Source organism: Lutra lutra, chromosome X, assembly GCF_902655055.1.
Source record: "Lutra lutra chromosome X, mLutLut1.2, whole genome shotgun sequence".
NCBI classification, from domain to species: domain Eukaryota; kingdom Metazoa; phylum Chordata; class Mammalia; order Carnivora; family Mustelidae; genus Lutra; species Lutra lutra.
In genome coordinates, this window is record NC_062296.1 from 73,191,804 (window position 1) to 73,219,265 (window position 27,462).

General features: G+C 37.9%; 1 protein-coding gene across 6 annotated transcripts in view; it reads left to right on the forward strand.

Moving 5' to 3' along the window:
- The window catches only part of TAB3 (TGF-beta activated kinase 1 (MAP3K7) binding protein 3), a 91,907-nt gene that overhangs the window by 55,608 nt on the left and 8,837 nt on the right, over nucleotides 1-27,462 (forward strand). For 3 of the 6 annotated variants that reach the window (XM_047715522.1, XM_047715525.1, XM_047715521.1), the window contains exons 5-9: nucleotides 5,120-5,311; nucleotides 9,338-10,793; nucleotides 11,649-11,809; nucleotides 17,559-17,652; nucleotides 20,498-20,581. In XM_047715522.1, coding sequence (XP_047571478.1) covers nucleotides 5,210-5,311; nucleotides 9,338-10,793; nucleotides 11,649-11,809; nucleotides 17,559-17,652; nucleotides 20,498-20,581 — 1,897 coding nt within the window. In that variant the 5' untranslated portion in view covers nucleotides 5,120-5,209. Of the gene's footprint in view, nucleotides 1-2,566; nucleotides 2,800-5,119; nucleotides 5,312-9,337; nucleotides 10,794-11,648; nucleotides 11,810-17,558; nucleotides 17,653-20,497; nucleotides 20,582-27,462 lie in introns of those variants that run through there. The other 3 variants (XM_047715524.1, XM_047715523.1, XM_047715527.1) reach the window with 3 other exon arrangements.

A 27,462-nucleotide genomic window follows, 5' to 3' on the forward strand; every position in this document is an offset into this window, starting at 1 on the left:
GAGAGCACAAGCAGGGAGGTGAGGAGAGGGGCAGAGGGAGGGGCAGAAGTGAACTCCCTGCTGAGCAGGGAGCCCAATGTGGGGCTCTATCCCAAGATCCCGTGATCATGATCTGAGCCGAAAACAGACGCTTAACTGACTGAGCCACCCAGATGCCTCACAGTCTTTGTTTTAAAGTTTATTTTGTCTGATATTGCTAACCAAGCTTTTTTTGGGGGGGGAGGGGGCTTTCATTTGCATGGAATATTTTTCTAGCTCTTCATTTTCGGTCTGTATGTGTCTTTTTGTCTGAAGTCTCTCATAGGCAGCATGTAGATGGGTCTTTTTTTTTTTTTAATGCATTCAGTCAACCTGTGGCTTTTGATCAGAATATTTAGGTCATTCACACTTAAGGTAATTATTGATATATATGTACTTATTGTCATTTGTTAATTTTTTCTGATAGCTTTTGTAGTTGTCTGTTTCTTTATTCTCTTGCTCTTCCCTCATGATTAGTGACTTTTAGTTTTATGCTTGGATTCCTTTTTATTTTTTGGTGTATCTCTTAGAGGTTTTTGAGTTGTAGTTACCTTGAGGTTCATATAAAACATCCTAAGTATATAGCAGTTTATATTAAGTTGATGATTGTTAAAGTTCTATCACATTCTAAAGAATTGCATTTTTACTTTCACATCCGTCTTTTATATGTTTTACATCTTTTTATTTTGTGACTCTCTTAATTTTTTAGATACAAATGATTTTTACTATTGTTGCCTTTTAGCCTTCATACTCACAGTGTAAGTGATTGATGTACTATGTGTGCCTTTACCCTAGAAATTTTTTCCTTTCATCGTTTTCTTACCTCTCGTCATGGCTTTTTCTTTTCCACTTAAAAAGTCCCTTTAGCATTTCTTATAAGGCTGGTTCATTGGTGATGAACTCCTTTAACTTGTTTGTCTGGGTAACTCTGTCTTTCCTTTGATTTTACGTGATAACCTTGTAGCACGGAGGATTGTTGGTTGTTGGTTTTGTCCTTTCAGCACTTTGAGTACATCTTGCCACTTTCTTTTGGCCTGCAAAGTTTCTGCTGAAAAATCAGCTGATATCCTCATGGGTTTTTTTGTTGTGGATAACTGTTTGGTTTCCTCTAGCTGCTTGTAAGACATTCTCATTATCTTTAATCTTTGACATTTTAATTATTACGTGTTTTAGTTTGGGCCTTTTTTGGGTTCATCTTATTTGGGCCTCTCTGCTTCTTGAACCTGGGTGTCTCTTTCATTCCCTAGGTTAGAGAAGTTTTCAGCTATTATTTCTTTCTATTATTTCTTCCCCTTTCTCTCTTAGCTCCTTCTGAGATCCATACCCTGGGAATGTTAATTTGCGTGATGTTGTCACAGAGGTCCCTTAACCATCTTCATTTTTTAAAAATTCCTTTTCCTTTTGGTGTTTAGCTTGAATGTTTTTTCTTCCCTCTTTTCTGGAGTGCTCTTCTGTTCTTCTGCATCCTTTAATCTCCTGTTGAGTACTTCAGGTATATTTTTTATTTCAGTTATTTTAGTCTTTACCTCAGATTAAAAATTTTTTTTGATTTTTTAAAAAAAATATTTATTTATTTATTTGACAGAGACAGAGAGGGAACACAAGCAGGAGGAGTGGGAGAAGGAGAACAGACTTCCCACTGAGCAGGGAGCCCAACACAGGGCTCGATCCCTGGGATTATAACCTGAGCTGAAGGGAGATGCTTAATGCCTGAGCCACTCAGGTGCCCCATATTTTTTTTCAAAAAACATTGTGTTTTTGTTGAAGTTCTTAGTGAATTCATCTCTTCTCTCAAGTCTGGCAAGCAACTTTATGATCGTTACTTTGAAATATTTGTCAGGTAGATGACTTATGTCATTTTGGTTTAGTTATTTTCTTGAAATTTTGTCTTACAAGCATATTCCTCTATCCCTTTTTAAAATTTGATTTTTTGTGTTTATTTCTATGAATGAGGTAAAAGAGCTGCCTCTCCCAGTCTTAGAAGAGTGGCCTTGTGTAGGCACATCCCCTATGTAGACTGTGTGTTCCTCACACGTTTGGGTAGCTGGCTGTGTGGGGCTGTAATCCATGGGTCTCCAGGTCCTGGGGCACTCCGCACTGCGTCTGCCCTAATGGAAAACTGAAGCACAACCTGGCGTGGATGTAGGTGTCTCAGGGGGCTTTGCCCTGTACCTCCTTTGTGATACTACTGGAGCCGTATTGGATATAGGTGAGGTGTGCCCTGGTGTGCGCCATCCTGGGGCCACCCTGCTTGGATGGCTGGAGCTGGTATGTGCTTTGAGCCCAGAACTAGCCAAAGTGGTGGGCTGCTAGGACACCAGTCCTTGCTCCTGTCTCGTGGGAGGGGGAAAGTCAACTGTGGCAGTCACTAGCACCTCTGACCCCAGGGAGAGTTCCTGTAGTTACTCCACTGTTTGGTGGATATTCTGGGGTTAATAAATGGTTTTCCTTCACTTATAGTCTAGTTACCCTTTATTTTATTTATTTACTTTTAGAAAAAGACTATTTATTTATTTGACAGAGAGAGGAAGCACGAGCAGGGGGAGTGGGAGAGGGAGAAGCAGGCAGGTTCCCTGCAGAGCAGGGAGCCTGATGTGGAACTCCATCCCAGGAACCCTGGAATCATGGCCTGACCCGAAAGCAGACGCCCAACGATTGAGCCGTCCAGGCACCTCTCTGGTTACCCTTTAAACTGCAGCTTATTTTCTGTGCCCTGGGCAGGTGAATCTGCACATGCATCTGTCAGTGATACCTTCCATTATTGTAGTTTGTGGCATCAAGGTAGGGTTGCCCTTGTTACCATGTGTCTCTTTCTCTTGCCTTTCTGATTGAGGTCCCTCTAGCCTTGTATTGTGCAGAAGGTGTTCCGTCAGTCCCCCGTTCTTCAGGGGGAATTGATCTATATATAGGCATAAATTTGGTGTGTCCATGGGAGGAGATAAGTTCAGGGTCTTCCTATATTGCCTTCTTAGACCCATCCGAACATTTTTTATTTTTGAAATACTGATTGTAGTTCTCTACATTGCCCCCAAGTAATGGCATGATTTAAAGTTTCAGGGCTTATTTGCAAGATAAAGAAGATTTGCTGTGGAATGGCCCTTCCTTATGTGTGTGCTTTAGACCATGTAGCTTAAAATTATGGTTTCCATGCCTCTTAAGATGATGCAGGTGTTTACTTCGCATACTTAAAAATATTTGACCATCTAGTGAGTGAACACAGCAGAAATTATGGGATTGTATGGTATACACTACGTTTTTCCCCTTTAAAAAATGGGAAATATATGTAGTTGAACCCTTGAGCAACATAGGTTGAAACTGTATGGGTCTACTTACATGCAGATTTTTTAAAAATATTTTTTTATTTATTTGACAGAGATCACAAGTAGGCAGAGAGGGAGGCACAGAGAGAGAGGGGGAAGCAGGCTCCCCGCTGAGCAGAGAGCCCAATGGGGGACCCAGTCCCAGAACCCTGAGATCATGACCTGAGCCAGAGGCAGAGGAGGCTTAACCCACTGAGCCACCCAGGTGCCGCTTATATGCAGATTTTTTAAAATAAATACAGTCAGTGCTATAAATTTTTTTTTCTTCCTTTGATTTTCTTAATATTTTTTTCTCTCGTTTTTACTCTATTGTAAGTGTACACTATATAATATGTCATTTCCAATACAAAATGCATATTGATTAATATATGTTATTAATGACTAATATGATTAATATGACTGTTTATGTTATCAGTAAGATCAGCAGTCGGCTATTAGTAGTTAAGTTTTTGGGGGAGTCAAAAGTTAAATACAGGGGCACCTGGGTGGCTCAGTGGGTTAAGCCTCTGCCTTTGGCTCAGGTCATGATCCCAGGGTCCTGGAATTGAGCCCTGCATCAGGCTCTCTGCTCGGCAGGGATCCTACTTCCCCCTCTCTCTCTGCCTGCCTCTCTGCCTACTTGTGATGTCTGTCTGTTAAATAAATAAACAAAATATAAAAAAAAGTTAAATACGGATTTTTGAATGCCCTGGGGTTGGTGCCCATAACCCCTGTGTCATTCAGAGGTCAGCTGTATTAAAACGTATATCAGTTCATTGATTCTTGATGTTGCCAGTTAATTTATGAATTATTATTTCACTAGTTGCCTTTTTATATATGGGTGCTCAGCTTGAGTAGTGCCAGTGAGATTGGATGTTAATTTTCTCCACTCAAACTGTACCCTTAAATCCTGCCCTTGTAGCACCTCTGCCAGTAGCATTAGAAATAAGTAAAAGCCCAGCTGTTTAGGTCTGGCTGATGATGGGCCAGCAGCAGTGTCTTTTTAGTTAATTTTTTCTTCCATGATTTTATTTAAATTCAAGTTAGTTAACATGTTGTGTAGTATTGGTTTCAGGAGTAGAATTTAGTGATCCATCTCTTACATACAACACCAGTGCTCATCACAAGTGCTTTCCTTACTCATTTAGCCCACCCCCCACCCACCACCCCTCCCGCAAAGCATCATCATTAAAAACAAAGGAGTCTACATTTCCATTTGTGTTTGCTAAGTTATTTCCTTTAGACTTTGGGTTTCCTTTACTCATACTTCAAATCCAAATCTTTTTGTCTCAAAATACAAGTAGAATGTAAAACAGACAGGACAGGTAATGCTTTGTGGTGTTATCATCAAGTCCTTGTTTTCTTATTACTATAGACGTCAAAATGATTTCTCTGCTCTGGGGAGTGATGTGATAGCCCTTGGGAAAACCTGAGTGATTATACACAAGTTGCATTTCTCAAGGCTAGTGAGATAAGGTTGCCAAAATAGGAATACTCTGTAGTTTTAATCTAGCTGGTGCTTTATTTTTTTTAAGCATTAAACTGAAACTGAAGTTTTGGGGATGTCTTTTGGCTTTTTTTGTTTCTAAACCAGTGGTTGGCTATATTATATCAGAAAAGTCTGGCTAAATTGAGTTTGTCAATTTTATGAATCACTATTTTAACATAGTGACCATTGCTATTTGAATGAAGTGAAATATGTAATTAAATTCAACCATATTTTATTGAAGTATTGTTGACACACAATGTTACAAGAGTTTTAGGTGGACAACACAGTGATTAACTTTGATTTCTTTTAATAGAAAATGAATGCGGTGTTGGAAGATCACTACAATCGGAAGGCTGGTTAGCGTCAATTTCCTAAGAGATACTTGACCACTATTTGTTCTGGCATGGCGCAGAGCACTCCACAGCTTGACATGCAGGTTCTCCATGACCTCCGACAGCGTTTCCCGGAGATTCCAGAGGGTGTTGTGTCTCAGTGCATGTTACAGGTAGATTACCCAGCAATGATAGTGATATTAAGCTACAGTTCTCCTTAAGTTTTCTTGTCTTTGTGGAGGGCCGTGGGAGGTATTTAGAGCAGGAATTCTCAGCCTTGGTGCTATTGACATTTTGGGCTGGGTTATCTTTGTTGTGGGGCCCTGCCGTGTACATTGTAGGCTGTTTAGCAGCATTCCTGGTCTCTACCACTAGATGCCAATAGCACTCTTGCAGTTGTGACAACCAAAAATGTCTCCACACATTGCTAAATGTCTTATGGGAGGCAAAACCTACCCTACTGAGAACCACTGATTTAGAGGGGAACAAAAGGCCTGTAGCAAAACAAAAACTGATTATGTTCAGATTCCACCTTTTACAGTTTTGGAGTTGGTTGATCAGTCCCCAAATTCTTAGATTTGAATTTTGAATCTCAGATTTATCATTATCACTTTTTGGCTGTACTTTTGAGCCAGTTTTTTAAAGTCTATAGAGAGTCCATTCCCTTTCTTACTGTTTTTCTAGTTAATAAATGCTTACTAACAGGTAATTTTAAGTGTAAGGCCACTTTGTCTAGTTTAATCATATTTCTTTGATTTTGTTGTCTTATATTGAAATGTATCTTTAATATTGGATAGAATGTGTTTTCCCATTCAAGGGACAAGAGAGAAACCGGCCTAATGCTCCCCTTGTTGAATTTTGCATCATCCTTCACAGGATCTCCATGTGTTTTGGGTTACAGCATTTCCCTGTTTGGTTCACTTTTGGTACAGTACTTTTGTCTACTGGACTTCCTCACACGTTGTCGGTTTGAATTCTGCCTTACTGCATCATATGCAGACTCTACCTTACTGCAGCGTGAGTGGCTCAGCTTATCACCTAAGCCTATATACTGCGGAGTTTAATTGCAAATAGAGACTCACAGAACAATTGTGGTAAAAGAGGTGCTTCCTAGCTCTTCTACGTTTAGGCCTTTGGGGTTACGGTTTTTGTATTACAGCTTGCTTTTGTTTTTTCCAACACACATTCCCACTGTGAATTTCCATTCTTTACTTTAGCCACATTTTGGTCTCTGGTAGAGCAAAGGTGCTTCCCAATGGAGTAAAACCAAGCATGAGTGAGGCTTTTAGTTAAAACCATTTCCTAGCAATCACCTTCCTTACCTGTCCTCACCACCTATCTCCCAACTCTTTGTTTTTTCAAATTTAATTTATCCTTTTATCACCTGTATTTTTTCATGGCTTAGTGTCTTTATCACACTAAACTGAAGGAATGAACTTTACTGAAGGAATGAACTTTAAATTCAGCTTAATGAACATTTATTGCTAATTGACATTGACTCAGGTCTTCCTCTTCCTTGTTCCTTTGGAATTAATAAGAGTCTGTTGGCACAGAGACTTACCTTTGAGTGTCACTGAAAAGTTTTGCTGTTTGCATTTAAAGACTCAGTAGTTGACATTTAATATACAAGTTTTAAAGCCTCTCTCTCTTAGCTATCATCTCTCAGTTTAGGGTCACTTTTTAGGAGTATGATGCTTTTTTGCCTAGGTCTTTTCAAGAGTTTATATATGGTTTTTGTTTGTTTATTTGTTTTAATTCTGACCTATTAGGGCACCTGGCTGGCTGGCTCACTCCATAGAGCATCCAGCTCTTGATCTCAGGGTCATAAGTTCAATCCCCACATTGGACATGGAGCCTACTTTAAAAAAAAAAAAAAAGGAAAAGAAAGAAAAAAATAATTCTCACCTCTTTATCCAATTAAGTAATTTTTATTTATTTGTATTTACTATTTGATAAATTTTGTATCCATTTTTTTTTCTTTTGAAGGCATTCTTCAGGTTAAAGATCACATTTGAATCTGTTTTGGTGGTACTTAAAAATGATATTGTAAAGAAACCTTTTTAAAATTTTTTCTTCGTAGGAAAACTTACTTACCTTGTCACTGTAGACATGCATTTGAATAGGCTGACAAATCAACTTTGTATCATTGTGAATTTGGGTCCTTTTGTGAGGATACTGTTCAGGCTCCTTAATTCACTGTAGAAAACATGAAATTTCAGCAGCATTACTACAGTTGTCAAATAGTGAAGTATCCACGACTGGTTTAGGTTTCATATAAATGGGCTAATTTTTTTTAAATTTTATTTATTTATTTGACAGAGAGAGAGAGAGATCACAAGTAGGCAGAGTGGCAGGCGGAGAGAGGGGGGAAGCAGGCTCGATCCCAAGATCCTGAGGCAGGCAGAGAGAGAGGGGGGAAAGCAGGCTCGATCCTCATGACCTGAGGCGAAGGCAGAGGCTTTAACCCACTGAGCAACCCAGGCGCTCCTAAAATGGGCTAATTTTTGTTCTCCTTTTAGTCCATTTGCAGACATACTTTGTTTTCACTTTTCATATTCTTTTCTTTCAGATACCTGTCAGTGACATTTTCTAGTAGGCAAACAGTTTGAATCCTTTGGATCCAAATTTGTTTAATACTGAGCTTCTCATCTCTTGAGCAAAGTGATTTTCAAACAGGATTTTTAAAAAGGCCATACTCTCGAGTTTTAATAATTTTCTTCTTTTTTTAAAAATAATTTTCTTCTTAAAATTCCACAATTACTTTTCTCTATGGCTCAGAATTTTAGTATCACAGCTTTATATAAGGAAACAGATACAAGTTATGTATGGACTTTTGATGAAGCCAGTTCTTTAAATTTCTAAGAATTCATTTTGCAGAGGTTTGTTTAACTATATCTTTGTTTACTTCATGAAGCTTTAATATAGTTATTTACTTTTGGCCTAATATCCTCTCCCTTGAAATTAGAGAGTTAGGAGACTGAGAATCTAGAACTGGCTCTCCTGTTAACTAGTTAAGTGCTTGTTCTCAAGCCATGTATCTCTTTCCTCTTCTGTAAATGAGTTGATTTGGAATAGATGAACCCTAAAAGTTTCTGGCTCTAAAATTACAGCATTGTATGTTCTGTTTTAGGTTAACCTTATTTGCTTCTCAGCAGAAGTAAAAGTGTTTCCTTTCATTTTTGTATAAAATGTGCTTTTTCCTAAAATCAGTATGCAGTAGTAGGTATGTATGTGCATATTGTATATTTATGAACTACAGAGAAAGTCATAGAAATTGAGAAATTTTATTATTCCAAAGGCAATGGATAATAGTGTTTAAGGCTAATAAAATAGTTGAGAATTTTGAATTTTAATGAAAACTACCTTATATTTTCAAATTAAAAAAAGACGAACCTCATTCATTAGTTACATTATAGTCAGAATGTCTAAAATGTCACTTTGGTAATACCATCTTTGAGTGTGTATATAGTGACTCAAAAAATTCAGATCCTACAAGGATTGTGAAAGTTGACCAAGCTACTTTTCAGTGGGTAGAAAATGTTGTGTCTGTGGGAGTGTGAATGAATTTCATTGAGGCAGTCGAGACTTGGTTTTCTGTTAAATAGCCTTAACTTTGGCAGTTCTGGAACCGTAGTTCAAAAATGTGTGCTTGTTTTTACTGATTTCTTTGGTTAGCTTCATCTTTGCTAAGGATAGTTGAAGTTATATAGGGATAAATTTGGTGAAAAGAAAAGGCTGCTTTAGAATTTTTATTGTTTTGACTCTAGGAATTTTATTATAATTTTTCTCCTTTTGTGGTTCCAGTACCTTTCGAAAACTAAAGCATGACTATTTTCATGTTTTCTGGCTTTAAACTGGTGTGTTCTGAGCAGTTATGGTGAAACCAAGATTGGCCCAACATGTTAATTTGTTGAGAAACATCAGACCTAAAGTGAGTCCTGAATTTGGACTCAGACAACGTGGAGTTGAGTCACCGTGTTCATTAGTGGGTGCTTTCCATTTCTGTAGCAGTAGCGGGAGTACTAGTCATAGGAACTAAATGTCTGTGAAACAGTATGAATTGTTTGGGAGCTGTTTGTGCTTAAAATGCCATTCTCTACTTATTTTATGACAGTCGTATTTGCATAACCTGCAGTGCTTGACTTCTTTTAGGATTTGTTCATTTTGTCATTGTTAATGTTACCACTTTTCTCCCCTAGAACAACAACAATCTTGAAGCCTGTTGCCGAGCCCTCTCTCAGGAGAGTAGCAAATACTTATATATGGAATACCACAGTCCAGATGACAACAGGATGAATAGAAATCGCCTTTTGCATATTAATCTGGGTATCCATTCTCCGAGTAGCTACCACCCAGGAGATGGGGCACAACTCAATGGGGGTCGAACACTGGTACATAGCTCAAGTGATGGACATATTGATCCACAGCATGCAGCGAGTAAACAGCTGATATGTTTAGTTCAGGAACCACACTCCGCTCCAGCTGTTGTGGCTGCTACTCCAAACTACAATCCATTTTTTATGAATGAACAGAACAGAAGTGCAGCTACTCCTCCCTCACAACCACCTCAGCAGCCATCTTCCATGCCCACAGGAATGAATCCATCTGCTATGCAAGGGCCTTCACCGCCGCCACCTCCTTCGTACATGCACATACCTCGGTATAGTACAAATCCGATTACTGTTACAGTGTCCCAGAACCTCCCTTCTGGACAAACTGTACCAAGAGCTTTACAAATTCTTCCACAAATTCCAAGCAATCTCTATGGGTCTCCTGGTTCTATTTATATTAGACAGACATCTCAGAGTTCATCAGGAAGACAAACTCCTCAGACTACACCATGGCAGTCCTCACCACAGGGCCCAGTGCCTCATTATAGCCAACGTCCTTTACCTGTTTATCCACATCAACAGAACTATCAACCTTCTCAGTATTCTCCCAAACAACAGCAGATTCCTCAACCTGCTTACCATTCGCCACCTCCTTCTCAGTGTCCTTCACCCTTCAGCTCTCCACAGCATCAGGTGCAGCCTTCCCAGTTGGGCCACCCAAGTTCCCACGTCTTTATGCCCCCTAGTCCTTCAACTACTCCACCGCATCCGTATCAACAAGGACCTCCCAGCTATCAGAAGCAGGGAAGCCATTCAGTAGCTTATCTCCCATACACAACATCTAGCTTACCCAAAGGATCCATGAAGAAGATAGAAATTACAGTAGAACCCTCTCAAAGACCTGGGACAGCAATGAACAGGAGTCCTTCACCTATCAGTAATCAACCATCTCCACGGAATCAGCACTCACTGTACACAGCCACCACACCACCTTCAAGTTCTCCTTCAAGAGGAATATCCAGTCAACCAAAACCTCCATTTAATGTTAATCCTGTGTATATTACGTATACACAGCCAACTGGACCTTCATGTGCTCCGTCACCATCTCCTCGAGTGATACCAAACCCAACTACAGTTTTTAAAATTACTGTAGGTCGAGCGACGACTGAAAATCTTTTAAATTTAGTGGACCAAGAAGAACGTTCTGCAGCCCCAGAACCTATTCAGCCCATTTCAGTGGTACCAGGCTCTGGGGGAGAAAAGGGAAGCCATAAATACCAGAGGAGTTCTAGTTCTGGATCAGATGACTATGCCTATACACAAGGTAATTTTAGCCCTTTTATGAAATTAATCTTTGTGGTGAGGTGGCTTTTTCAAAATAAATATATATTAGCTGTTTAGTTTTAATGAAATGGTTAGTATTTATTAAATAGTTCACAGTAGCATTGCTACCAAGAATAGGCTGAGACAAAAATAGTGTCAGTGCTTCAGAGTTCTCTATAGGCTTTGTTTTAAAATTTGAAAATAGTGATCTAATAAGGCTGTTTTAGGAAGAACATTCATTGGGACAAAAACATAGACAAGTGAAAGTGATACTGTCAAAAAACAAACTACTGAATTGGAGATTCATAATGGGTGGGCTAATGTTTATCAAGGTTAAGAAATTTGAATCTTTTCTAACGAGACTGGCCTAGAGGGTGTAATATTTATAAGTGATATATATTTATAAGTGGGATTGGTGATGAAGACTAATGTTGGATTAGTTAATAGTGGACCTAATTAACGGGAGGACAGAATTTTTAAAAAGTCTATCCAGATTTCAAGGTATCTGAGAATTTAATATTCTTTCATTGTGTAAGAGGAGTAGTAATTATGATTATAGTTCGATATGTCTGGTATCGAACCTGTTTAAGAACCACACAGGTATAGTTAAAAAGACAATCTTAGGGAAACGAAGGTCAACAGAGCAAGACAGACATATGGATGGGGTCATCTTGGCAGGAGTTCCAAGAGCCAAATTAAAGCCAAATAGCATTAGCAAGACACAAGAGTAAATGCCAACTCAGAATGGAGGACAGGGTTTCTTTTGAGTATTTTATGCACTAGCAGTGCATATAGAAATTTCCCAGTCACTTGTTCAATGTTACCCTCTGCAATGACTCTATCTGTAACACTATAGCCTTGCTGTTACATCAGCGAGCAAGGATGGAGAGGTTAGCAAAGCAGTTGAAACTTGAGAAAGAGGAGCTAGAGCGGTTGAAGGCTGAAGTGAACGGGATGGAGCATGACCTGATGCAGAGACGGCTCCGAAGGGTCAGCTGCACCACTGCAATCCCCACGGTAAGTCCTCTGTTGGCCTGTGTGGCCAGGAAGATGGGCGTGATGGCTGTATGGGGCATGTGTTCTTCTTTGATGTTCTGTTCCTGACAGGGCCTTTCCATTTTTTAAACAACGGATGAGAAACTTTTGCCTTCAGTTGTTCTCTTCAGAATAATTCGGTGCCTTTATTTCTTCTCACATGTGTGAATTCCATAGGTTCATCAGTATTTTCAAATGACTGACTTTCTAACAAAGGTATGGCATCTCACTATGAATTGCTCTCTGTCAAAATAGAGAAGTACACCCTCCCCAAGCATTTTATATTTTTTTCTCATCTGTTCATTTTATTCTTTTAAGTATATACTATACATATAAATTCCAAAGATTTAAAAGTTATTTTCTTAAGTACGTTGATTCAAATGCATTAGAACAGTGTCAGTATGAATCTGGGAAAGTGTGCACCATAGAGCATTATAAGGCAGAGCAATTTTGTTAAGTGTAAATAAGGTAGGAACTAAGGTAACCATACTGACAGCGGTCCTAATAGTAACTGCCCTAATAAAAAGATTTGGATAATATATTCTTAACATTTTAAGTACGGTTTATGAGTTCTAAAAAATGTTAAACTATTCAGAACGTTTTGAAACCAGTCTCCTAGAATCTTGTGACGGAAGTACAAGCTTTCTGTGATCTGACATTCATTTGTGCAGCAACTTGTTGAGTTTATGCATGTGGTCTGTATGTATGCACCAAACTAGGTGCTTGGTACATATGTGCTAGCAAGAGAAATAGACTCGTGGGCAGATACTTAGAATTTGGTCTGGTAGGTGCTGGTAATGCTCACGGGTAATGAGAGGACTCATACGTCAACTGGTCTGTGTATGTACTCAGTGCACTTCTGCTGGAGTGCCCTTCTGAAGCTCTTCATGGCTAAGTCCTGTGTATGCTTCAGGGCTTCACCTTACTCTTTACTTTGTCCTTGGAGCCATTCCTTATTTTCCTGATCTCTTTCAGCGGAGAGTAATTTCTCAGCATTTACAGGTTTGGAGAAGAGCAGCATGTCTGCAGCTCTGCCTTCATAGATAGGTTTTTAATGGAAGGTCATGGCTTCAAAGGCGACCTGTGAACTCCTGAAGTCATGTGCAGTCTGGAAGCATGTCTCCAGTTTCTGGAGTTTCTGATTTTTGTTAAGGTTAATAGAATGGAGGGGAAAAGGGTGAGGACCCACTGGTCTACACAGTATAGTATTGCTGTAGAGGGAGAGAGGAAAGGGGAGTGCATTTTAGAAGGGGAAACAAAAGAGAAAAGAGGGAAGGAACATAGAGGTAACAAAAGTGTGAAGTTAAGACAGAGACAAACTTTCAGGAGGCAGCAAATACAGGTCTTACACTTAAGTTGAGATTTCTGGTGTCCTAACAGGTAAATGTGCATCTGTCAATTGCGGTTTAGACCTTGAGGGTGAGGTGTTTGAACTTCATTCTGCTGGTAATGGGGAACCAGTGGAATTTTTCAGAAGGAAATTATTGATATTGATTATTGATACAGAGGCATATTTAGTAATTTAATGAAATTTTTTCTAATACTGACCAAATTCCTAAGTATAGTCAGTATTAGAATCAAGAAGGAGGGAGGGTTTTACTTAAAGCACTTAGAAAATTATAAAGCTCTCTTTAACTGAAAGGTAATAAATTTCTTAGTGTTTTCTCCACTTGAAATCTTAATTGAATTCTCTGATTGGGGGAGGTATTGAAGAACATAACCCACAGAGGAATCTATCCTGGTGGTTGGGCACTTTGGAGTCTTTTAGGTACTTATGGAGCATGAGCAGATTTTGTTAACATAAAAGTCATTTCCCTAACATAACTAAATAAGTTTTGTTTAGTAACCTCTTGCTGTGTGGTAATTCCTGCTGAAATGAACCCTATTGGTTTATGTTGTTGTTTTGGAAAGTAGAGAACTGTCAAAGGTAACATAGGTTAGTGCTTCAAAAAAATCCAGGTTTTAGATGAGCATTTTTATTGATGAATTACTTAAAAAGAGAAAAAGAGTAGAATGAACCCCCTGTGTAGCCATCACCCAGCTTCAGAAATTGGTAGCCCATATTGCTGACAATATTTAAGAGATGAGAAATTTGTGTGATTGCCTTGTGTTTCTGCTGCCAGGCCTAGAGTAAAGTGAAGGACTATTAGCAGTGCATGGCCAAGGGACAATTCTATGTGGAGGTTCAGACAGTGCCTCTCTCTCAGGTGTGAATTTGACTCCTCCTCCTGCTACTCATATATCCTTGGAGAAGTAACTTTCTCTGCTTGTTTTCTTACCTGTAATATCTTCAAGTGCCCATCTCATGGGATTAAATAATATTATACATAATCAATTTATGTAATCCCAACAAATACTAAGTATTCTTACCAGTGTTGGTTGGACAACACTGGAAAATCCTATTTAAGATACACACACATACACACCCCTGAACCATTTTGCAAAATTTTGATTTAACTCCAGGAATATGCATAACATATGTATATTATGTAGGAAATTAATCCAGAAGTAGAGCATTTTGTCAGAATTCCCTTTTGTTGAAAGAGGCTTATTCGAGTCACCATGACATCCTTGTAAAGACTGCCCATATAAGGGGCACCTGGGTGGCTCAGTCAGTTAAGCAGCCGAATTTTCCTTTCTGCTCAAGTCATGATTTCAGGGTCATGGAATCAAGCTCCACATTGGGCTCCATGCTTACTGAGGAGTGTGCTGGAGATTATCTTTCTTCTTCTTCCTTGTCCCCTCTCCCCCAGTCTCTCTCACTTGTGCTCTCTAAAATAAATAAATCTTTTTTTAAAGATTTTATTTATTTATTTGACAGAGAGAGAAATCACAAGTAGGCAGAGAGGCAGGCAGAGAGAGAGTGGGATGCAGGCTCCCCGCTGAGCAGAGAGCCTGATGCTCTCTGCTCAGGACCCCGGGATCATGACCTGAGCTAAAGGCAGAGGCTTAACCCACTGAGCCACCCAGGTGCCCCCCAAAATAAATAAATCTTAAAAAAAAAAAAGTGCTCACATAGGCTCTGGAGGCAGAATAGTTCTGGCAATCACTGACTATATCTAAGTTATCTGCATTCGATTTTCCCTATCTATAAAAGGGAATTCTGTTAAATATATTTTAATATTGTTGTCAAGATAAAAACAATATATGTAAAGTGCCTGGCATGGAGTTAGGTGCTCAGTAAAATGGCTGTCTTTATCTTTGTCCCACTCACATGTAGGATTATGTGATAGAGAATGGACTATTTTTTTTGCTACTAAGCACATATTTCTACCTTCAGGTTTTAACATTTCTTTATCAAGCAGTGTATTAAGAAATGTGCAAGCCTCAGGAAACTGAAGTGCACATTTGTTGCCAGCTGTAGAAGCTCAGAGCACCAGTGCCGTAATCTAAGGAGGGCAGAAGTGGAAGATTGCCCTAATCTGCCGTTTGCAAAGCACTGTTAAGTGCTGTCGAAGAGGTCATCTCATAAAGAGATCTTTATGTGAAAGGATAAATGTGTGTCTGTGAACCGATACGTGTTTGTGTGTGAGAGAGAGAAATGATCATGTAAATTGACATTAAATCAGAAATGTTGGCCAGTTTAAGGATATTAAGTACTTTTAGTGTTTTGAGATAGAAATGTTAGCTTTTTGCTGATAGGGTTCAAAGATGAGACAGTTTCATGGCGGAGAGGGAAATTTAAGTTACACCTTGAAAGATAAATAAGGTTGGATTAAGGCAAGAGATGCCATTTACCCCCTTAGTCAAGTTTTTCCTGTCATTTGTCTTGTTCTAAATGGGTTTCTGGAATAACTGATGTTTGTTAGTCTCAGATGCATAATTAGGGCCAAGCCACCGATCAACAGTGATCTTCGACTGGGTCTCTGTAATACAACTTCTTCAAGTGCTCAGTTGACTTAAGGTAGTTTTGCCACCTTTTGGAAAAAGCTTAAGAGTTTTTCACTTTGAAATGTCAGCTCTTTTACAAACAGCTCTAAGTTACAGCCAATCTTGAAACCCCACCTCCCTGAAAAGACAGTGTATTTTTTGGCGAATGGTACTGACTTTTCAGATTTTTTTTTGACCTTGGTTTAATCAGAAACTATGAAAAAGGACGTAAGAATCTTAAAGGTATACCATTCTTTTAGTAAATTGGAGTGGTTCTCTTGTCTTTGGAAATGACTTTGTTGAGTAGATCTCCTGTTATAAGCAAATGTGCTGAAGCCTCTAGACTATATATAAAGTGTATTACAGTACTTCCATACTTAGTTATGGAGCTTCACTCTTTATGACCACTGTGGCCAAACCTCCCCCCGCCCATACATAGGAAGAAGCAACTCCTTTAGGTCCTGAATTTTTCCATTATGATTCTACAAAGAATGAGTTCTTTTACATATTCCTAGGAAGACAATAGCCGTCTTTGAAACCCCGGACAAGTGTTTTATTTTTAGTATAAATGCTCAGGTATATTTTAAACCCTTTTAATGTTGCCTGGTAGACAAGGTGTAAGCATTTTACTTGGTAACGTCCCATACTTTTGCAGATAGGGAAAAAGAAAGCAATCCCTAATAAATAGTTCTAAATGACTTTTGTGTTCTCATAGCATTCTAAGCAATTGTAGCTCTTACTGTATTCTATCACATATTTTAAATGTCTCATACTTAGTAATACAAGGGGCAGTCCCATTTATTCTGATGACATGTCCTAACAGCATAAGAGCTTGTATTATTGTGAATTAAGAACCTTTTTACTCCTTTTTCTTTGCTCTTATACTAACATAGTTTGTAGAAAAATAAAGGTTTTTAATGGAAGAGGATTTTATTCTGTCACAGCAGATATTTATCTTTTACTTCATGTAGTTGAAAGCACATTAGTAACTAACTGAGTTAATATCTGGGCTGTGCTGAAAGCTTCAGTATCCCTGCCTCTGGAATTCAGACTCGAATTTTGTTTGTTACTGTGTGTGTGTGTGTGTGTGTGTGTGTGTAAAAATAGTAAATCTAGAAGGTCCGGGGATATAAAGACTTCCAAAAAACTTTATTTAACTGAAGAAGAGTGCATTCTGTACATTTCAATGTCTCATGTGTGCCCCTCAAAGGCCGAAGAATAGGAAACAAATATGGAGGAAGTCAAGAAGAAGGAAACAAATATGGAGGAAGAATGGGATCCATTTGTTTGTGAAATTTTCATGTAATAGATTGTTTGATGTAAATCCTGGTTTTACCAAGCATTGTGTTTTATAACCTTGGGAAAATTATATGCACTGTGGGTGCATCAGCTTCCTCATGTATAAATTAGCAATGATATTAGTACTTGCCTGAAAGATATTTTGAGGAAGGAATGAGACCTCTGGTAAACACAGTGCCTGATACTTAGTATTGTTGTTTTTTCAAGCCTGGACAGCACTAAAGTCATGGACATTGCTTATCTTACAGATTGATTCTCATAGTTTCCCTTACCATGAAAGCATAGAAGTAAATTATTTTTAGTGCTCTGTGATTAAAATGGTATTTTGTATGATAAAACATAGTCTTAGTACCGTAGTTTTGTGTTTATGTGGCCATACCGATGTCCCCATTTTACCTGACTGTTCCTTTAAATGTTTAGGACTTCTTAACATGCCCTCTTATGGACTAGGCCATATTGTTGGTAATGACCAATCAGAACTATTAATATGAATAGCAGTTCTTAAATGTTGGGCTTGATAATGACTTTCCCACAATTGCTATTTTGGGTCCTTTCTTACTAGCCTGAGGAAATGACAAGATTGAGAAGCATGAACAGACAACTCCAGATAAATGTTGACTGTACACTGAAAGAAGTTGACCTCCTTCAATCTAGAGGTATAGACTTGATTATTTGGTAAACCATAAGTAATAGTGTGTTTTAAGCTGCTAAATAGCCATCATTTTTGGTTTTACAGATTTAAGAGATAGTTTTTATCCATTATAATTCTACTCAAGAGATCCTTCCACCCCATGGTCATAGATTTGGGGGATCAAAAACAGTTTTACTTTGGCAATTCCGTCATTAAGTTCTTGTCATTTAGACTGCTCTTAGTGGTTACTCCGCATTTTTCTTGTTCTAGTCATTTACTGTAAATATTTTGTATTGATGTGTCTTAATTATAAAACTTCCTAGAGTGATGTTATGGTAATCATCAGAAGTATCTGTTAAAATAGGGAATCACATATCAGAACACCAGATTTCTCACTTTTAAAGTAAATTCCATATGCCATTTTTATCTATCTATCATATGAAAACATCCAGCTGTATCTCAGACTTTTTGGAGTATTTTTTTGGCTTTTTTTGTGTTTTTGTTTTGGCTCTCTTATAGACTTGTACTACAGTAGAAGCTCTCTTAGCTTTCACTTACCAAGCTCAGTAGGTTAGAGATGTTCTTTATTTCCCGCTGTACAGTACTCCGACACTGTCCTCAGCTGCTACACACTGCTGACTAGGGACCACGTACTGGCATGTTCAAGTACTGTCACTCCTAGCGGTTGAATGGTCTGCTCAGTGAGAGTTTGTTGTACCTGTTCCCTAACTTGCACATGCCAGTTACTCTGCTTCTGTAATTTAATGTTTATTAATCTGACAAGAATGCAGAAGGACCTGTTCTTTCTACAAAAAAAACCCCAAAGGCCAATTACTTTAAAAACAACAACAAAAAGGCACGGTTGCGGGGTGGTCTGAGCAAAGGGTTCAGGGGATAAATCACAAAAATCTAAGAGGATTCTGTTTTCTTACTCAAAACAGTACAAAATTGTAGAACTTTAGGGTTCAGCAAACTAGCTTGCTGGTTCTTTTTGTAGCTGTAGTCAAGTGTAGTCACGCCCATTTGTTCACATATTATCTGGGGCTGCTTTTGTGCTTCACCAGCACCATTGGGGGCTTGCAGCAGATTGAATTACAGGTCCACATGACGTGAAATGCTGATTTTCTGCAACTTTACATAAGAAAAAGTTTCCCACTTCCTCTGTAACTCATCATGGATGTTTATGTAAGAAAGACAGTGTAGAACGTCAGTGGACACGTGGTGAAAATAAAAGTCTTTGCCCAGCTTTGAAGTTGACAAGTAATTTTTCTTAAAAGGTCTGTTTCAATCAGCCTCTCTGTTACCACCACTTATTGTTTTCAATTATGGCAGCTAAAGGAGCTTCTGCTCTATTTTGAGAGTATATAATAAATCTCGACTAAAAATGGCAATGGGCTAACTTTAATAGTAGAAGCCTGGGACCCTAAAAGATACCCAACAATCTGAAAGAAGCAAATTTGAATATGAAAATTGAGCAGCCTGGGCATTTCACAAAGTAGTCCCTTCACAGGCTCATAGCTTGAAGCAGTGGAGCTCTGCGCTATATCCGGGTGATACAGATTATTGTTAGTGTATTGGGAGACTGCATCAGTTTTTGCTTGGGTGCTTTTTAAAGCACAACACACAAACAACCAGTTAGAGTATTTATAGTAAGACTTAGGAGATCTAGAAATTAAAACATCAGCTGTAACTTAAGTAATTGAAAAAATACATATGCAACATCTTAGAGTATTGTGGCTTTCATTATCTTCCAAATGGTTAAAAGCATTTGTAATAGGACCTGGACAGGAACCACTATTAAAGTTTTATAAGCAAAGAGCTGTGTTTTTGGTCTCCATTGGGCAACAAAGAGCTCTTTTTGGTGCTTAAGTATTTCTAAATCTCCTTTCATAAGGGGTCCAAATATGTCCATTTTATACTGAATTCTACTCTTCCACACTCTGGAAAAATTTTATACTGAATGCCAATGTGAATTTGAAGTGAGAGAATGGATCTAGATGCAGATCATTATTTGGATTGCTGAAATGCAGGTTTATTGTTGGTTTTGGTGAGGGAAACTTGGGGGGGGAATAATGTCTAGAAATCAAAACATCTAATATATTTGAACTGTTAGTAAGCATGCGTAGTTACAATGCTTAATTGGAATTGTGCAGAACAAGCCAGTTACAGTGATGGGTTCACAGAAGTGAAGGTAGGACCTAAGGTTACCACTGTATCAGAATCCACCTTGGAGCCGTCATGTCAGGAGTTTGGACTGAAATCGGCACAAGGCCAGGGAGTGAACTTTTTTAAGAGAGTTGAAAATTTTGTGGCAAGACAAAACTCTGAGGGATCCTTGTACTTATTATTCTGAAATTGGCACCTTATCATCTTTGTTAAATCTGTAGACCACATTCAGTATTCTCCATTTCTTGAAATCTCTGAGCTGCTGCTATTATGACTTCATTCGTCTTTGTAAATTTATATGTTTGACTTCTTCCACTGTTAAATTCTTAATGCATAACTTTTTAAGGTAAATTATGAATGAGATGAAGGAAACACTAGAAAATAGTTTAGCCTTTCTTTAATTTCTCTTACTCATTTACCTACCTAAGTGTGCCCCATACATAATCCTGCTGAAAGAGACTAGCTTTGCAGTTAGAAAAATATTCCTTCAAGTGATAGTTTATAGACCAACACTGATGTGGTAGTTTGCTTGCAGTCTTTTCTCACAGTGATCAAGAAAAACATTTTTAGTGGGAAGGTGATAGGAGTTTTGAAACCCTAGAACACAGTTTCCCATTTTAGCTATTTTATTTCTATACATTTTTAAACAAAAAAGTCAAATAGGAGAAAGCCTTAAATGCATGGTGATTTTATTTTCTTTATAGGAAACTTTGATCCAAAAGCCATGAATAATTTTTATGACAACATAGAACCTGGCCCAGTTGTACCACCCAAGCCATCTAAAAAAGGTGAGTAGGGAAATGCCATAAACATCATAGAAATAAATATCAGAATTCTTTGAGAGTTCACCTCTTTAGCTGAAGAAATTTCTATTAGAGATGCTAACTTGTTCAGCATAAAAAAATTAACCATATTGATACTACTGTGCCCATACTTTAAAAAGCACCAGAATTAGTAATTCCTGGAGTTACTGTCATAGGTAATTAAATGGGACATACAATTTAATCTTTTAAAAAGAACTTAAAGAATATATTATATAGCAAACATTAGAATTTCTTCTATAATAACTGTAATCCTAAAAGATAATTCTTATAAAATCATGAGAACATTAAAGGTCTTATGTTAGAATGTTAAATTGTATCTGTAGTAGATCTGAGACTAGCAGGTTGCAGAAGAATCCTTGTGTGCCCAACAAGTGAACATAATAACTAGATAGGGACTAGGTGTTTTTTCATGAAGGTCAAAATAAATCCCCTATAACCAAGATTTGGAGGAATCACTTTTGGATCTGTTCTCTTTTATATTTATGTATCAGTGTTTAATTGGCATTTCAGTATCTTAAAAAATTAACTTGAATTAAGTTTACATCTTGAGTCATTGGATTTAGGTAAATTTTTTCTGTCCCATTCTTACTTAAGGCTCATGTTCTTTTGTATAGTTTTCAAGACTGAGCTGAAGTATGCGTTTCATATCTCAATCCATTTTGCTTTAAGCAATTTAAGGGTGAAACAAGTTAAAATCTTGTCAGAGTTTCTACTTCTTAGGTAAGATATAAATTTCGTCACCTAAATTTTAGTTGAACAGTTTTCTGTGTATTTTAAGTATTTAACTTATAGGTTGCAGTGCAGTAATACTACCACCATAGATGTTTCATCAGATCTGTGTTTAAAATAGCGTGATTCCTAAAAATACAAGAAAGAATCTTAGTGGATGACTTCCAAGTATTAGATTTGGCACTGTGGCAACATTATATGCCGTTTCAAGCTGAAAGTCACAGAGTTATGTATCATTGACCACTTTAAACATTTGGATTAATAATACATGGGGCTTGGGGCACCTGGGTTTCTCAGGGGGTTAAGCCTCTGCCTTCTGCTCAGGTCATGATCTCAGGGTCCTGGGCTCGAGCCCCGCATCGGGCTCTCTGCTCAGCAGGGAGCCTGCTTCCCCCTCTCTCTCTGCCTGCCTCTGTGCCTGCTCGTGATCTCTCTCTGTCAAATAAAAAAAAATAATACATGGGGTTTTAAACTTGAATAAATAGAATTTTAAATAAATTTTAATAATAAATAATAAATAAATTTTAAATAAATAAATTTAAATAAATTTTAAATAAATAAATAGAATTTTAAACTTGATGTTGCCCGAATGTCTACTAAAGAAGTATTTCCTATTACTAACCCAACAGATAATTGATTCAAGGGCTGTTATAAAAGATTCACCCTGTTTAGGGGAGTATGTTGAAAAGTTGTTAATCTGGGGATAGACGACCCAGTTGATGGGCAGACAGTGTGTCCACCATGAGCCATCTCATTAGCATAAACTCTCAGGTATGGTCCAAAGGGCCCACTGTAAATAAGAGACAACTCCAGTCATTTGGGAAATTTTCAAGATTTTAGTGGTTATCTCCTAGGAATTAGGGATTAAAACTAGACCTGCTTTAGGCAAGGTCAGATTCTTCACTTACACAGAGTTTATGCAGTGGGTACAAAGAAATTTGTAAATATGCAAGACCTGAAGATTAATATAATCAGTGACCTAAAATTCTGCCTTAAGCTAGGAAAGAACAACAAAGTCAAAGAGATGTAAAGATAAGTAAAACTTAAGAGTTTATTGATTGTGTCTATCTAGAAAGAACACAAATTCATAAATTATCAAAATCGGAACCAAAAGATGGGTTACCTGTTAAAATAATAAGAAAATGTGGTGAACATCTTTATGTAAACTCAGCACTTTATGTGAAATGGACGCATCTACTCAAAACTGAAAATGAGATGATATAGGACCTAATAATAGTCATATATCTGTTTAAGAAATTGAATCCATTATCTCAAAAGTTGTCCCACAAAGGAAACTCCAAACCCAGATGACTGCACTGGTGAGTGTATACTATAACACATTTAAGGAAGAGATCCTACCAATCTTACACACAGTCTTTGAGAAAATAGGGGAGGAACAAAACTCTCCCCCCCCCTTTTTTTGGTCTTATGGAATCAGCAGAGCCCTGATTTCTTTTTTTTTTTTTTTAAGATTTTATTTATTTATTTGACAGACAGAAATCACAAGTAGGCAGAGAGACGGGCACAGAGAGAAGGGAAGCAGGTTCCCTGCTGAGCAGAGAGCCCCATGTGGGGCTCCATCCCAGGACCCTGAGATCATGAATTGAGCCAAAGGCAGAGGCTTTAACCCACTGAGCCACCCAGGCGCCCTAAGAGTCCTGATTTCAAAACCTGATAAGGATTACCTACTCACCCTGTCCCCCAAAAGAAAATAGAATTGCAGATCAATAATCCTGCACTTAAAGCAAAAAAAAGTCCTTAATATTCATGGTAAATAGAAAGGATAATATATCATGACCATGTTTGTTTTAGCTCAGGAATGCACTATCAATCAAGGAGAAAAAGCTCATGATCATTTTACTAGATGCAAGGAAAGCATCTGACTAAAGTCAGCAGCCATTCCAACTAAAATGGTTATTTGCAAAGATAACCCAAGGATACTAAATAAGAACTTAACAAGGTCTTGGGATGGAAGGTTGGTATACAAGAACTATATTTTTATATACTAGCAAACAATTGAAGAACGAAATTAAAAAGAGAATTACAAAACTATCAAAAAAACATGTTCTACTTACGAATAAATCTCACCAGCTGTATTTGCTGAAAACTATAAAATGTTGCCAAAATAACTTAGAGTAATGCACCGTGTTTGCGGTTAAATCAAAATTGGGAAACTTACTTTTCCCCTGATTTGTACATAGGGTATCCAGAATCATCTGTAAAAAGAATGAAGTTGCAAGTGTTAGCCTTAACTAACCTTAGGACTTACTATAAAGCTGTAGCCATCACAGTATGTTTTTGGCATGGGGATAAAAAGTAGATAGAGAAACGACTGTAGCTTTATAAATAGCCCAGATACAGACCCTCACTTACACCGCCAAATTCTTGACAAAACCACTAAAGTAACCAATGGAGAAAGTCATTGTAGCAATCAGAGCTGGAAGAACTAGATAACCATATGGAAAAATTACCAGTTTTGATTCTTACCTCCTACTATACACAAAAATCTGAGGTAGGTCATACTGAAGTATGAAACTAAATTACAGAACTTCCAGAGCAAAATATAAAATATCCTTGCAACTTGGGTTTAGCTTAGAATTTTTGGAATCCAGAACAGTTGGTACCTTAGCCTTCATTAAAATTTAGCTCTTCTGCTCATCAAGAGGCACTGTTAAGAAAGTGTAAAGGAAAGCCAGGGGCTGGGGAAAAATATTTGAAAACATATATGGTCAAAACAAAACAAAACAAAAACTGGTCTTTAGAATGTGTAAAGAACTTTTGTAACACAGGAATAAAAGGACGGTCTAATAAAAGGACAATCCAGTTTTTAAAAGGTTGAAACATTTGAGTCGACACTTGACAAAGAAATATATATGTAAATGGCCAATAAGCACATGAAAACACTCAACTTGAATAGACATTAAGAAAATGCAAATTAAAATCCTGAGATTCCTGAATAGCCGATGGCTTGAAACATTAATGAGGATATAGAACGGTGGAATTCTTACACATTTCTGGTAAAAGTTTAAGATGGTGTGACCATTTCTTACAAAACCAAACATTCATTCACTTGCCCTGTAGCTCATCAGTTCTCCTTCTAAAAATTTATCCAAAAGAATTTAAAGCCTGTGTCCACAAAATGACTTGTGTTAGAAGATTCATAGCATTTTTATTCAAAATAACCAAAAATTTGGGAACATACCAAGGGGCCATCAACAGATGAATGGATAAGCAAACTGATACACTGAGCGGTGCAAATCAGCTATTTTAAACTCAACATGGGCCAACCTCAAGGACATAATGCTGAAAGAAAAACACCAAAGAATGTGTTCTGTATGATTGTTTACATGCATTTCATAAGCTGTATTTCTGTCAAAAAAAACAAGACAGCTGTTATCTCTGGGAGTAGAGGTTGGGGATTAACTGGGAATGGGCATGGGAGGATTTTATAGGCTAATGATAATGTCTGGATCAGGATTTGGATTATTCAGGTATATATGCATTTGTCAGAACTCCATATGGCAACACATGGTTTGTGTATTTCATTGTATAAGTTTTACCTTGAAAACTCACAAAGTAGTAAAAGGAAAATTTTTTTAGGTAATGGAATAGATCAGCTGCCAGGAGCCCATATAATCCATGTTCTAGCAGTGGAGAGAGCAGTGTGGCAGACAGTCACTCTGCCTGCTGTCTTTGAGACCAGCACCACGTGTTTGAGATAGAGAGCTGGTGTTCAGCTCAGCTAGGAATAGTACAGGGTTTGTTTGCATCATTAGGATGCTGTAATGTCAAGCTTCATCGGGCTCTCTACAGATAGTTTTTTTTTTTTTTTTTTTAAGATTTTATTATTTATTTGACAGAGAGAGAGATCACAAGTAGGCAGAGAGGCAGGCAGAGAGAGAGAGGGGGAAGCAGACTCCCCACCAAGCGGAGAGCCGGATGTGGGGCTCGATCCCAGGACCCTGGGATCATGACCCGAGCTGAAGGCAGAGGATTTAACCCACTGAGCCACCCAGGCGCCCCTCTCTACAGATAGTTTTATACAAAAAAAAAAAAGGCACTTTGAATTCAAACAAATTTTGCTAAAGCTGATAATTGGTTAGTCCTTCAGAGTTAGCTGTAATTAAATTCCAGTTGCAATCAACTTTTAAATTTTAGAGCAAATGCTCAGTGTGTAGATGGATTATGTACATAGACGCTTGATGCTACAAAGTTGAGACATGACTCCTGCCCCAAGTAGCTTATCTTCTATATAAACAGTGCACCCGAATGTTTATAGCAGCAATGTCTACAATAGCCAAACTATGGAAAGAACCTAGATGTCCATCAACAGACGAATGGATAAAGAAGATGTGGTATATATACACAATGGAATACTATGCAGCCATCAAAAGAAATGAAATCTTGCCATTTGCGACGACGTGGATGGAACTAGAGGGTATCATGCTTAGCGAAATAAGTCAATCGGAGAAAGACAACTATCATATGATAAAGTTTTTTTTTAAGATTTTATTTATTTATTTCACAGAAAGAGATCACAAGTAGGCAGAGAGGCAGGCAGAGAGAGAGAGATAGAGGAGGAAGCAGGCTCTCCGCTGAGCAGAGAGCCCGATGCGGGACTCGATCCCAGGACCCCGAGATCATGACCTGAGCTGAAGGCAGAGGCTTAACCCACTGAGCCACCCAGGTGCCCCTACATAAACAGTTTTGAGTAGAGTGGAGAACTAACATCTTAAGTATAAATGAATCTCTACCATAGCAATGTAATTGAGCCTTCATTCTATATACTGTTGGTGAGAGTATAAAATAGTATTATTTATGAATAGAACTTAATGCTACAATTCCTTAAGAAGGCTTTTCATTACATTTCTAAAAGCTATTTGATTTTCTCTATGAAGTCAAATTTGTTTTCTTCTAAGCATTTGCAGATTTTTAAACTAAATTGGCCTCTTCTTAAAAAAAGTTAATGTAGTTTAATGTAGATTTTCTTGTAGTATCACTTAAGATAAAGTATAAATAACAGGTAGGATTGATTTATTGGTTAGAATAAATGTCTTGGAGTTATTACAGACGTATACTGCAAATCCAAGTGGAATGTGGATGTTTGTCTGAAGTATGGTAATGAAAAGGGGAGAGTAAGAAAAAGAAACAGAAGGAAAAAGAGGGAGACCCAGAAACCTTTTTGGACCGAACTTCGTATTGAAGCAATGCAGTGTGCATGTTAGTTCCTCGGCTGACCCAGCAAGGCCTCCCCAAGCTGTCATTGGTAACACAATGGTGAGAGCATTGACCTTGGTGTCCAACAACTTGATGTCTGGGTTGTTTTGGCTTCCAGACCTTGTTCAGATCTAGTCTGTGCACCAGAAAGGTGATCAGTCCAGTAGTTGGTGTATTTTAAAGGGCTGTTCTAAGAGTCTGTGAGAGTAAAGTATGTGACACTATGAAAGTGCTTTACAAATTTAAGAAATAGAACTTGACACTATTCTTTGGAGCCTAAGGAGACCATTTACTCTGCTTTTGTTTACTCTGATAATGGTGTGTTTACGTACCTAGGTACCAAGCTTAGAATTCTGGAGCAGTGATTTCCAAAGGCGGATTGTATTAGAGGATTGCTTATATGGGCTCAGAACTAATCAGAAAATAGAAGATCTTTCTTTGGTTCTGAAGAGCAAATGATACCAAGTCTTAATACAAAGAAAGGACTTCTTACTAACCATATATAAATTAATAGAAATAAATTCATTATTTTGAGTTCTGATTTTTTTCAGTTATTGCTAATCCTACTCTTTAATTATGATGTACTATAGTTTTATATTATTTAATGGATTCTTTGGCTAGCCTTATACATCGTGTACTTTCAACCCATGGTTTTCTCATAACTGTTGCTTACTAAGGCAGTTGCTGAAGTATCGTCTTCCACATTTTGCCCTTACATTGACATTTAATTACCGTCACTGAGTTTGCACTAGGAAGGGGGGAAACTGGTGAAATTAGGCATTGCGTCCAAGTAATTGTAGAGGATGGAAGAAGTTCTAAGAGCACTGTTCTGTATAGGTTGTAAAGGTGATATTAAATATGGCACTTACCTTCACAGGAGAACTAAAGATAATATGAAG